We start from the raw sequence: 13,536 nt of genomic DNA, 5'->3' as shown, positions 1-13,536 counted from the left end.
ATATATATATAACAGAGGGAAATTCAGAAAAATTTGATAGAAAGAAAGGATCAGCGACTTAACAGTGGAAGCATAATTACCACTGTTATCATTTTAAGTTGCTTAAAGTAACCTAAATACGCCCGTGCACAAAATCCGGCGATTTACTAGAGAAGGAAATTAAACAGTAGTTTTGTAACATTTAATAACATTTTACTTATCGGCACCCCTGTAAACTACAATAACCATTACGATCAAAGGATAGGGCCTTGATCGTAGAGATACCCCGGCTGGGAATAATGCCTTAAGATCAGGGCACGTGTTAACAATTTGAAGAAACTTCGTTTCGAATAGATGACTAACGTTTGCTTGTCGATCTTCGAGAAATTGAAAATGCTATACAGGTAAACCAGTGCTCTTCTATATAGCGTAAGATGAGTGACCAAAGTAACCCAATTTTTTGCCAACGCCGTGAAGCGGAATCCAAGAAAATAGAATTCGTGAAGACTAGTCGCTTCTTCTGGTCTAAAAAAAGAATGGTTAATAAGGAGAATTGTTTTTCTAGTATTAAATGACAATTTAGTGAGTGTTGAGGTTGAGCGGTACGCACTGTAGCATTGGCCTAACGCGGCATAACGGCGTGGATTATCGTGAGACCATGCTGTAACTGCATTAAGGGGCTTTTAATTTGATAAATTAAAGCAACCCCTCTATTTCGATACGTTTATCACTTAGTTGGTCAGAGTTAAAAAAAAATTATCGGCACGGCGTTGAATTCATACCATTCATTTTAAAACTACACCGTTATTGACGAAGCACCAGGCCGCAGCGGTTTGCATCTGTCTCGTAGAATTAAAACATGGTCCACTAAAGTTTCTTAGTTGCAGCGTTGCCCCTACGCTGCCACAATAGACATATGTCTATACGAGAAGTGATCGTGACACTTTTTTTGGGGTTCGAGCCTTCCCGGAGCATATTTTAATTTGCCTAATATGCAGCCTCTTTTAATTATAGAGCATAAGTTTTATTAGCTCCTTCCATATAATATTACGTACTGAATACAATGATTTCGTAAAGCTTAGACGCCCTAAATTAAAGTTATAATATTAAAAAAATCAATTATTAAGCTATTTAGTATGAAACGCAACAAATAATAATCTCATATTTTAAGACGATGCTATTTTATGGCAGGGCGACATTTTTTTGTATTCGAAGTGCTGATTCGAAGACCTGAGATCGTTGATCATTCGGCTTTTAGCAGGCGAGTTGTACTGAGGCATGGAAAATCAACAATTTGAGTACGATTCAAGCGGTTTCATCGCAGAAACAGCTGGCTGTATAGATCTTCAGTTAGATCAATCAAGGTTCTACTCTTTGAAATACCGTAAGTCTTTGGTTCTAAAAATTCTAGGGAGGAAATACTCAATCCGACGACGAGTTCTGTAGAAGACCAACGGCGAAGAAGAATAATAGTAAGATGAAATGATAAGAGGGTCTCTAATGCAATCAATTGCAAATGCTAACATTAGTATATGTAAAAATAGCATACGTCTTCACCTTGGCCAAATTTAAAATTAGACGTAAGGATACCGCATAATTTCAGCGAGAACTGAAAACAGAAACGTAAAAACATTTGTTTCCGTTTGCTCTTATGTAGCAATAATGGCACGTTCGTGCACCGCATGTTTTTTGCTGTGATAAAAAAAACGGATACTTTGCGATGGTTGCAGAGGGTCGTGTCGAAGGCTAAATGTAACTAAATCGGCGGAAAGTCTGCTCAAAACAAACAGAGCTAATGGGGTCTTTTTGGTGGTTCAAAATACACCACAGCTTTATCACGATTGGTCAGTCGATTACCGCTGAAGTATAGTTTTAGAGGAGACAATGGGAAAACTCCGCCTTAAGCAGTCAGAGTAAACCACTCTTAATGCACGATCATGCATGGTCTCACATCGCAAGAACTACAATGGAAAAACTTAAGTTGAAGGTTGTTTTTCATCAAGGATACTCGCCAGACGTTGCTTCCACAGATTCCTATTTTCTTAGAAAACTTCTTTATGGGAGAACGATCTAAAAATCATTATGATTTTGAGGCTGCTCTTTGAGACCTCATAGACTTTCTGTGCCAGACTTCCACAGCAGCAAAATAAATAAGTTACCATTCAAATGGCAGAAGGTAACTAGTAATAATAATGGTACGTGTTGCGATTAAAGGTACAAAAATTAAACTTGTGAAAAAGTTGGAGATGTTAGAGTTCGCTATGTTAAGTTTCACAGAAAACTTTATCCCAGTTCTGACAATTCATCTGTTCAGGTAATCGCCGCTTTATATCTTGCCACTTAGAATTTCGTTTATAAATATATAGATGGGAATGGATGTCGGCGCGTGTCGTACGTTCTTTATCGAACGCCGAGCTCTATGAAAACTTTTCCTCATTCTCATTGTCAGTTCAGACCCACAAGTGGCATACTGCCCTGAAAATTAGTGAGAAAATGCGAACGGAGAGAGAGACAGGAAACGACCATAGTCTCGAATTGCGTTCTGTTTGCGATGCAACGCTCCGCATAGCCAAATCAAATAAGCCAGCGTTGTTTTAAACACACACACAGATACGGACGCATGACCTAGCCAAAACCGAAAGATATGACACGCCCTGGTTATTGCAGTAGGATCGTGTTGTACATATTAGGGAGCGACCAGCGGAAGATACACGTGCGGGATGCGTGAAGAATCGTGCGCAGTAGTAGCCTTTCTCGTAAACGTATGAGTGTATCATATACGTAGACGAGTGCACAAGGTGGAAAAGGAAGCAGCGAGTCGGTACAGAAAAAAAGATGAGCGCAAGTAACACGCGGAAGTATCTCGAAAAGAACTCTATCTAAGTATCGGAAGTATCTAGAACTCGAAAAGAGGCTAAATGGTATTTTATGCCATTTTTCCTATGCCACGGCATGGGAAACTTACTTTTTGATGGTATAGAAATGAATTCTACGGATGCGACAGTTTCAACATAAAACATAAATAATTAAGGCTACCTGTATGGTTTGTTGGAGAAACGACCATACAACAAAAACGAAAATTCTCTGCTAATAATGATAGCATTTATAATAATACTAATAATCGAAATAAACGTTAATATAATATCATTGATTGATATAACTCTTTGTTAGAATATCTGCTATGATAAAGTCAATGGTATTGTTTCTATTATAACATTAGATTTTAAATTGAGCGTTTTAGGCTTGAAGGACAAGCGCCTTGTACTTTATGAAACTGAATTGTCCTTTCAAGTAAAACAGACGTCACTCGTCGATGGGGTAGCAGAAGTGTTACCCTCTCTTGAAGGCTCGACTTTTCTGAACCTTGTGCACTTGCAAAGATATGCTAGTTTTTATTTTTCCTGTAATATATTACTTATTTTATTTAAATTACTACGCTTGCCAGTAATTGATCGTTGTCTTTTAGGTGGACTTTAACGCCCAATATTGCACCCTCGGCCTTCATATTGAAAGGCAACCGACTGTTCGACGTAACCTTGAGGGTTTCGTTCAGGCCGACAAGTACCTCAAGGTTGGTCCATTTCCGCTGCTCGACCTGCAGTTATATCGATGTAGTATCTCCTGACATTTCAGAATCAAAACAAACTATCTCCGTTGTTCCCTTCGTCTACTGGCATCTGCTAATAGACATCACGGCTAACGGCGCGGGAGAAGCATTTTGATATTCGACGAAAAAGACATCCACTGAAAACGGATAGTTGAGGGTATTTTATGTCCAACTTTGCAATTTGTTTATTGCGGTGAAGAGCTCTTGAAACATACTTTTTCTGCGGTTAGTCTGTTCACAGCATCTACGTAAGTTAAACAAAAAGTAATTGTTTCCGAAGTAAAAACGAATCTCTAAAATTATCATTAGTCTTTATATTGTAATAGCCGTATGGTCTGCTTAAATGGAAACCATTACACCCAGTAGGTTGAGTGAAATAGCATTTATAATATCGTCGACTTGAGCGTCAATTCACAAATCATATCCTTAGAGAATTCCTTGTTTGGGCCGTTTTCGGGAGAACAATAACGGGAGCTCCTAAGTTAAGTAAGGGTCGAATGAAACAAGATGGTTCTGGATTATATTGAATAGCGTTGGGATGCTCCATCTTCTCCTAATGGTGTCTACTGCTCATTGTTTTCAGCACTACCTAACGAATATAACGTGGGTACTTAATCTTGTGGATCGAATACCATTGATTCGTCGAATGGCTCTCTGCCTGCCCTCCACATGTTCGCCAGATATTGTTCCGCATTTCATCGAAAAACGTAAATTCATTGTATGCCAACTCTGAAAACCACTTAGGATATTAGCAAACAATATGGGAAATCGTGTAGGTCGACCCACTGCAAAAGTGCTTTCGTAAACGCTATTCCTTCTGTATGTATATACGGCAGAGGAATTTTTTCTGTAATATTCAATTTCTAGCTTATATATAGAGATATATATATATGTGTGTGTGTGTGTGTGTGTAGGAAAACAGCGACAAATCTTATGGTAACTTTTCACAAAGTTCTATAGTCCAGAATAGCCTATAAGCCTGAACGAGTTTTCAAGGATCGTCTATGCGTGTAATACAATATCCAACATTATAGAAAGAAGGCGTTTCTAACTAAACTTCGATTATTTAGTAACTTTTAGGAAGAAGCACATTATACGCGTATAGACCCGTGCGCACATTTAAAAATAGTTCATGTTTGCTGGCTATTATCTATATGACTACGTGTTGAATGATGATGTGATAGGCTAATGTACGACCTTAACAGAAGCCTACAGAAACCTGCTTTTCTTTCTATAATTGCTCAATGTTTTACCAAAAAATGCCTTTTGACCGTTTGCGTGTTTGATAGTTTTGGGCAAGTACGGTGTCAGCTCTAGCATCCTTGGCTGTCGTAATGTGCTTGATGAAAAACCGTATCCGACGGGAACATACGCCGCAATGTGAGTATCACAAAATAGAACCGGTTCACAAATAAAGCCTAAGATTACGTGGTCCTAGCCTTAGTGGAAGGTAGTCCCACAGTATCGGCAGTAGCGTAAACCCACCTTAACAGCCCTTAACCGCCCAAAAAGGTTTACAGAAATGGAAGACAAATTTATAATACCAGCATTACGAGATTAACTATCAAAATTGTTGTTTCTAAATAATTTAAATGTGGTTACCGAGTATTCTAAATATGTTCTAACTCAGCTTTCTCAGTTTCAATAAGTCACTACATATTTAAATAATTATTCACGTATTATTATTATTTCTGTTTTCCGGAATCTATCTAGCACTGTAACGTGTGTACTCGTTGCGATTGTATTTGCGGCTACCCTCGTTGATTATTTAGTTCCTCTTCAGAACAAAGGTAATATGCTCCGTATTATATCAGCGCTGTTCTAATTCCCATAAAATTATTTGTCTCTTAAGGTTACTTGTTCTTCCTAAATTTCCTGCTGACTTATTGATAACGCATGCCTGTTTCTAAGTAATGCGGTTGCCCGGAAGCTCGAATGGGTGCTAACATTTAGTGATACTTCGCCAGCGACTCAGCTGTCCAATTTAGTCGTGTCTACTGCCTTCGTTGTTGAAATTTGTACAGGTTTGCTTCCAGAAAAACCTCCCTAACGAATAGTACAGCTTGTCGGTGAAGTAACGGGCTTTTGGTTAGAACGGAGAAATAGTTAAAACTAGCCCGAGATATGTTTCGTGTTAACCTCGAGGGGGTTCGTTTACTAGCTCCTGAGTTCCTATTCAGACTCAAAATTCGTCGAAAACAACTTTACGACTCTTATGTTTACTGTCAAAGTTATTTTGAAAAAAAAAACCCCGAAGGTGAATAACTATTCGAAATAGGCGTTTGACTTGACCAGAGTGACTAATTCCAGATAAATTACGTTAAGGAACTCCGCAAACAGGGTCATTTACAAATGTCATAGCATGTCAGTATTTGGGCGATCCTGTTTGCTAGTTCTTCGGGGAAAGCTCTTTAAAATAAAGCGTAAAAGTACCCTACCGTTTTTTTCTTAAGCAAATGCAACGTATTTTAGGTCTGTAGGTACCTTGAGCCATAAGCGAACCACTTGGCTTTTGAAGCTTAAGCGAATGCATAAATGCGTCAAGGCAAAATGGAGATAAGGTCCATTTAACCAGCAGCCAAGGGTAACACGAGGGTTTATGAATTCATAGAATCACCGACGAATCGTTTGACTATAGACATGTGATATTTTTCATTCACACAAGTCTACAATTATATGCGAACGGCGATCGTATGTCTTCGGCGAGCTAGACAAGTTGAGCATCCTATAATAAATGCATCTTCTAGTTAGACATTAGTATTTAATATTTTTGCTTTATGGTCATGTTCTCCTTAGTGTCTGCAGAAGCGGTCAACCTCGTGCGATGTTTCTCCGCGCGCGCGGCAACCAGACGATTGACGACGGTTGACAGAGAGGCGGAACACAGCCATCTTGATAGCATACATGGCATTCGAGTTCTTAGCGCTTTGTGGATCTTGCTGTCGCACACTTACGCGACTGACCCTGGAAATCTGGACAGGCCTTACCATTTGTTCGCATTGTTGCAGGACCCTCGATTTACGGTCGTCACTCAAGGCATTTACTCTGTCGATACGTTCTATACGCTGACCGGGATACTCTTCTACAGGAACATGACTATTGAAAGAAAACGCTTCCAGGTATGCTATGGAAAAAATCTCAAATTGTACAATAATCATTGTCATGGCTGCGACAATATATAAAAACATTAATGAGTAGACGACTAAATCTGAGACATCCTAGCAATGTGTGATCTCAGATCTCTTTGTTTCGCCCTTCGCTTTTGCCGTAATTGTCAAACGCTATGATTACCTTAAGGCATCTGGTCGCTTAGGGTTAGCCAAAATATTTCATCGAACTGCGCCAGTGTGTCTAAATAATGCACGTGCAAGCTGCCCGGAGGGGCGTATAAGCTCATTGGATACTAACCGAAGCTTGCCAGATATGCAGGTACGCACCTTCACTCGCCCTATAAATACATATCCAGATAGGACCATACATTTTGGAATTCGAGAACAACGAAAATTCAATTCTACGCTTTGGTGTTTTCGGAAGCAGGCAAATTTTACTTTGAATATACGAGTTTCTGTGGTAGTCCTCCTAACAAAAATCCGACGCCTGAAATAACGGTTTAAAGGCGTTCTTTCGTCGTTCTTTCGTCGTTCTTATTTCATAACATATGCTCTTATCTATCTAGATACGCATCTACAAACAAAACGAACGACCGAAAACCTCGAGATGTGCTTTCGTAGGGTGTCGTAACTTTGCACAGTGCTCATTTTGATTCCTGCTATTCTTCAACCTAAGCCAGCCTAGCAGTTATTATATCTAGATAATTAGCTAAAAGTTAAGAACGATCACCAGCAAAGTCTCCATTTCGGTCTTGCCTCCAGAACATTAGCGTAATTCCTTTTTCAATCGTCGTTGTGTTCCGGAGAGCCATCCGTTTATTGACTCCAACGCTTGGCGCGCTGTGCTTGTTATACCTCCTGCCAGCCTTCGTAACCGGGCCCTCCATGGACTATATGTATAATTATTTTACAAATAATTGTGCCGAAAGATGGTGGTATATTCCACTGTTCATCAGCAACCTGCAGACGCTGGATGAAGCCTGCATTTTGCACAGTTGGTAAGTACGATAGCGATCATAGAAAAAAAACCCGTCTCGTTTTGCTCGTTCATAGATCCAAATTTCGAAGAAAACAATAAACGTACTGTTAAAATATTTTTAATAAAAAAAAAAAAATTATTTTTATGCCTAATTCTTCTCTTTTGTTTGTCCTGAAGTGGATACGCTACCATGGTTATCCTCTTCAATGAGTCTCATTGCGATGGCTAGCAGCATATTCCGTTCTCATGGCTGAGTCATCAGCTATATTTTTTCTTGTAAATACATTGCGTTAATTAGGCGATGCGATGAGGTATCAGAGTTCATCCATACGAGTACAGTTCGACGAGGGGACGCGTCGTATTTAGTATACGTGTGTCTTATTGAATTAGTATATTGCAATTTACAGGTACATGGCAGCCGATCTGCAGATGATCTGCATACTCACTCTACCCGTACTAGCCCTTATTGCTTGGCCACGTAAGGGAATATGGCTAATCGGAGCTATCGCTGTAACATCGATCATTTACGCCGGATCAATGTTGATCATCTACGAAACTACTCCTACTATATTATTTACACCGCTGACTCTGTCAAACGTGAGCAAGATTTTGGATCCGATCATACGATTGATTCTGTTTAGTTGTATGTTCTTTATATTGGCACACTAAGCTTCCTTTATTTCATTACTATATTGTGTAGAGTATGTCGTTAGTGAACCAGCTACCCGTGGGCTATTGAGTTGTCTTAGCAACCGCACTTAGATTAGTTAATAGCACCTATATTCTATATGTGCACGTACGAGTTTAAATTGTTCTCATCTTAATTAGATGTACATACCTAAAACCAGAACCCCAACGACTCCCTTCAGCATTTCTACATGTAAATTAGAGGGGACTTCATTACCGCTACCTTTTCTATTAACGGCGGGAAAAACTATCGGTTGTTTTGCTTAGGTCAACCTGAAGTGCCTAACTCTTTAGCAGTAGATATTCTTCGTTCGGCGTAACACGTAAAAGTACTTACGCGTATCTGGCCACTCAGATCAATTATATTATTTGCTTCTCATATAGAAGTGCTAGTAATAGCCATCTGTCATAAGTGCATCTGTCACGTTACATCGGGACATTGCTAATCCTGGCGATGTCTTTTTTCATGCTACGTTGCGACCTGCTGTTACAGGCGATTCTGTTCAGTATATATCAGCATGTGTCATCGCTGGCCCACCTATCAACGATGTGTATAGGCGTTCTTGGAGCCTACCTCATAGAGCACCATCGCGATATCAAGGCCCGACGGTCCCTCTTCGTCCTTGGCTGGATCTTCTGTATCATTATTACCTCAACGATCGTATTCTGTACGAACTTTGATAGAATAGTGCGGTAATTCGAGTACAGCAGATGTACTGCCCGTCTGAAAATACCATCTACGGGGGCTGTATTGGCAGACAGGCAGACCAACTACTAATGTGTAGCACATCATGAAATGAGCTTCGACTTACAGAATAGGCACATGGCAGTCCTTATGCTTTAGCACAGGGTGTGTGCGGGGTGGGACTAGCAGTTCTCGCGCTGATTTTCAGCTAGCGACAACAACACATGGCGTACCGTTAGGTCATAAGAACCCCCTTAGCTTTAGAACCACCCATAAGAATCAGGGAAATGCCAGCTTGCCCTATTCGATATCACTTGTTGGTTTTTTCTTTTGTATTTCTCAATACAAAATAAGAGCTGGTTACGTGATATGTGAAAAAAAAGAATATTTTTTAAGAAAAACCTATGTTCGGAATGACCTTTGACTCGGAAAGCAAGCGGTATTACAATCAGGATTTGTCGCGTCACACATTCCGGCATAAGCGTTTTGCGGCCTTATCACTGGCAGCAAACTTGAATTAAAAAAAGAGTAAACAAATAAATATTTTACAAGAAGGTATGTTTTCGTACGTTTATACATGTCTTGAACTTTGATCAGAGCTCTAACCTACTCCATCCGAATATGCTTGCATTTAATTAGTGTCCAAACATAAAGGCAGTATTTGACTTGCGTCGGGAGCATATTTGTATGCGATCAATATCACAGTTTCACATTTAAGTCAGCTGACTGCCGGAGGACACGTGGGGGTCGCGTTCCGAAGTTTCCTATGTCGTAGCCTACGCTCCGTAACAGCCGCCGTAAATACGTAGCTATTACCAGAACTACGAAATATATATATGTCTTGTTCTTTTGCTGAAGGTTTTTTCATTCGTTTCCTACCGGTTTTTCGTGAGGCGCCTCCGACAGGATGATGCAGTATTTGTTTTCCAATCGTCTAGCTTGCCTAAATAATAATCAACAGCCTTTCTCTCGTTGTTCAAGGTCGTACGTGCCTCATCTATCTGTACCCGTTCGTTGTCAACTTTTCAAAAGGCCGCCGGCCAGGGCAATGGGTACATCCAAAGTATTTCTAGTTCCGAAGATGGAGTAGGTGCAAGTATGTTATAGGCATCATGGTACGAATTGTTTACGTCGGTCGGTGATTTTTTTTTAAAATGAGCTTTTCCGGCATACGACTGAACACACAAGGAGTATAATGTTGCGCTGTGTAATACATAACAGGCCATTTGGCACACAGAAATTCAAGAGGCCGCTAGCTGACTTGCTAGAATATGTTCGTGTTTCTTTCGAGTTGGTGTTAAAACCTGCTACAGAAATACGTCGTAGTATGGCTACTCGAGGTCAACATTATTCAAAGAGGGCGAAAGGTACAAAACGCATGTATAGAAGTACCTTTGGCTTGTAGAGTGTATTCGATTGTGTACTAGATCTTGTAGAAATATAGCGATTATTAGGTGCGTATATGTCAACAGAGGCTGCATAATGGTTATATAAAAATATTCATCGGCATTTAAATCCTTATGAGTAAGGATACAATAGTAAATGAAGCGCATCATATGCGCTTCATTTACTATTCGCGAAGAAAGGGTAACTCTAACATTGGCTGCGGGACTCTTGACGTCCAGAATGAGGGTGTTGCTAAGACGAATCAATATAGTATTGCATTCTACATCCGTGCCATCACATCCAAAGTCTTCTCGATCGTTGTCTGGCTCCATGCACCGCTGATAATAGGTAGAACAGGATTTGAAGCTTTCTTGATGGCTAAGCGACACGTAATTGTTGCGTGACCCTTAGCTTCTTCATTCGGTCTGCCAAGACTGTGAACTAAAAGGCGCAATGTTTTCTTATAATAAAATTATGCGCATTGTCACAGTTGAGATGATTCAGTAGATTTGACCATGCCACCTACAGCACGAATTATATGACTTGAATTCACTTTTTCCATCTAAACCTATGCGACGATATCGTAAGGCCAACAAACAACGTTTTAATTCATTTTAACCAGGCAACACGCTGCGTTATCCGAGCTATTGTCCAGCAAACTACGACATTTCAATTGGATTCAGTGTCCACACGAAATAAACTTTGTGCCTATCTAGGACAGCTGTTATGCTGGCGCCACTGGCGTCACTGACGTTCTTGCTGCGGCTGTTGTACTTGATGTTATGAACAGGGCGGAGCACTGGATTAGGGCCACGTGTTTTTGCGTCATCATTTGAGCCCAATTTCGAAAATGGCGCCCTTACATGTCACGCTATCATCGCTAGATGACCCAGTTCACTTTGTGATGATGCACGTGATCGTATTTGAAAAGAACGTCTTCTACCCGCTAATGATTTGTGTCATGGTCCTTCAACAAGTCTTGGAGATAATTATAGATCCGCTACCTCTAATGCGTATGTACAATATGATCGTTTTACAATGCAAAACCAATTCTTTCTAGTACCCTACTTTTTAGTACTTTTTAAACCAATTAGTATTATCCTTTGCTTTTAATTATTTCAACAGTTCCGTTTAAATGGCATTTCAATGGCAATTACGGCTTCGGAGAAGGTCTTGCTTACGTGACGTTGTCTCGGCCAGTATGGGCGGCTTGCATTGTTTGGGTCTTATACGCTTGTGCCGCTGGGTATGGTGAGCCGGTACGCACATTATTTAATCGGCCCAACGTCGTTATACTCAGTCGATTATCGTTCTGCTTTTATCTTGTATCATCTACGCTTGTACTCGTGAAGATGTTCGCGGCGAGAACGGCCACAGCGTTTACTCACTTTCAAGAAGTAAGTGCATAGCAGTCAGTATGCGTATATATATACAGACCTCTAACTGGTTACGACTTCGGATCAATGTTATGGTGTACCAATTTAATTTTTCTGCTGACATTGTATACTCTAACCTCTTTGTACTTTGCAACGTCGACGACGACCGTTCCTTTAATCACATGGTAAGACAATTCCTCGGAGCACTTACAATAACTTCGGACGTAGTTAATTATTATTATTAGTTGATATATGCCAGCATCCATCTGCAGGAACAATCAGTGGTCGAAAGAATCTTTCTCCGGCTTCTTGTACGGGATTGCTCGTATATAGTTCAGCTAAGTTCAACTTTAAGTGCCCTAAGCCGTCGAAATGTTGCTGACGTGTGACGTTAGCAAAGGGAGATATGTTGTTCGAAATATGCCTTCGGTGACTCAGCTGGGAATTCTCAGTTATTTTCAACATACGGACTGTTTAATTATGGCTATTCGTTTTCGCCGGTTTTTCCCTTCATTTCAGATGCGAGATTTCTGCGCCGATATGGTATACGGTTACATTGTGGGCTATGTTCTATTCTTGTTATTCGAGGGGCCGACATACGCTCTCGATAAGTGGATCGTGAATCTGTGCTCCCGTAAACGGTCCGTGGAGCAAAACGGGCGTAGCATTCCGATCTGTGACTACAACGAGAGGACGAAATCGTGCAAGGGTGAAGTCTCTCGTACCGTTGAGAACAGTATTTTAAGCTATGTTAAAAGTCGCTTGTAACTAGTAGGCATCGAGTTATTTGTTCCCGCAGCGCCAACTCCTAGTTCTACAAAAATTCAGTATAGGAAATAATAGCCGTCTGTACAGCCCTGCTCGTTTGCTGCGTTTGTCATGGTACTTGGTATCATACATGACCACGTTAACTAATGGCCTTGACTGATCGGTCTAGAAAATTTGGGAACTATACGTAATATATGACAAAAAAAATAGTGCAACACATGGAAATCTAACCTGTGTTCGTACATATATATAACTTACCAGATAAGTTGACCTTTCAAAGAATAACCTCCAAAATATCGACGAGAGCACGCATAATCTCATGCCACATTGTATATTCGTGTTATTGTTATGTAAGTGTGAAGCTTTTAAATAGGTATAGCATTGCAGATATGAACGTCGGACTTCTGCGTTAACGTTTTACACGCATACGAGTGAGTAATGGCATCGACATATGATCCGAGTGACTGAAAGGCTAGCACCTACGAAGCCCTGCTCCCATCTAAGATTCGATAGGACTCCCGATAGGTAGCTAGAAGGATAAAAGAGACAAAAAAATGATTATGTCTGATGTGATATAAATAATTACATTAGACAGGTATCGTTTATAAAAACACATAAACCTTTTTTGTGTATGTAGAATATATATATATACATACAGCCTCCGCCTACAGGAAAAGGATAAGAGTAAATGCGTGCGCTTTGTGGATAAATTTATGAAACAATTGTGGCATTAAATAAAGAAGTATCAAACATGATCTTATGTTTTTATTATATATATATATATATATATATATATATATATATAACATGTTAGCGTTGGTCTTAGTCGTGAGTTCAGTTCGAGTGCATATTATTTATTATTTGTTTTCTCTGAGTACATGTAACCTCTTGTTAAAGATAAAATATCTAAGAAGTCTTTTTGAACGCGATAAGCTTCGGTGAGAATATCGATCTTTTCT

General features: G+C 40.0%; 1 protein-coding gene across 5 annotated transcripts in view; it reads left to right on the top strand.

Moving 5' to 3' along the window:
* The window catches only part of LOC111246587 (nose resistant to fluoxetine protein 6-like), a 19,281-nt gene extending 5,949 nt beyond the window's left edge, over window positions 1-13,332 (top strand). For 2 of the 5 annotated variants that reach the window (XM_086983486.1, XM_086983489.1), the window contains exons 3-12: window positions 3,446-3,550; window positions 4,170-4,293; window positions 4,876-4,966; window positions 5,300-5,376; window positions 6,383-6,705; window positions 7,459-7,694; window positions 8,083-8,272; window positions 8,856-9,030; window positions 11,559-11,830; window positions 12,329-13,332. In XM_086983486.1, coding sequence (XP_086839612.1) covers window positions 3,446-3,550; window positions 4,170-4,293; window positions 4,876-4,966; window positions 5,300-5,376; window positions 6,383-6,705; window positions 7,459-7,694; window positions 8,083-8,272; window positions 8,856-9,030; window positions 11,559-11,830; window positions 12,329-12,577 — 1,842 coding nt within the window. In that variant the 3' untranslated portion in view covers window positions 12,578-13,332. Of the gene's footprint in view, window positions 1-3,445; window positions 3,551-4,169; window positions 4,294-4,875; window positions 4,967-5,299; window positions 5,377-6,382; window positions 6,706-7,458; window positions 7,695-8,082; window positions 8,273-8,855; window positions 9,056-11,558; window positions 11,831-12,328 lie in introns of those variants that run through there. The other 3 variants (XM_086983487.1, XM_086983488.1, XM_086983490.1) reach the window with 3 other exon arrangements.
* The last annotated feature ends 204 nt before the right edge of the window (window positions 13,333-13,536 follow it).

Source organism: Varroa destructor, unplaced genomic scaffold (assembly GCF_002443255.2).
Source record: "Varroa destructor unplaced genomic scaffold, Vdes_3.0 BEIS01000003.1, whole genome shotgun sequence".
NCBI classification, from domain to species: Eukaryota; Metazoa; Arthropoda; class Arachnida; order Mesostigmata; family Varroidae; genus Varroa; species Varroa destructor.
This window is presented reverse-complemented; position numbering and strand designations above follow the sequence as displayed.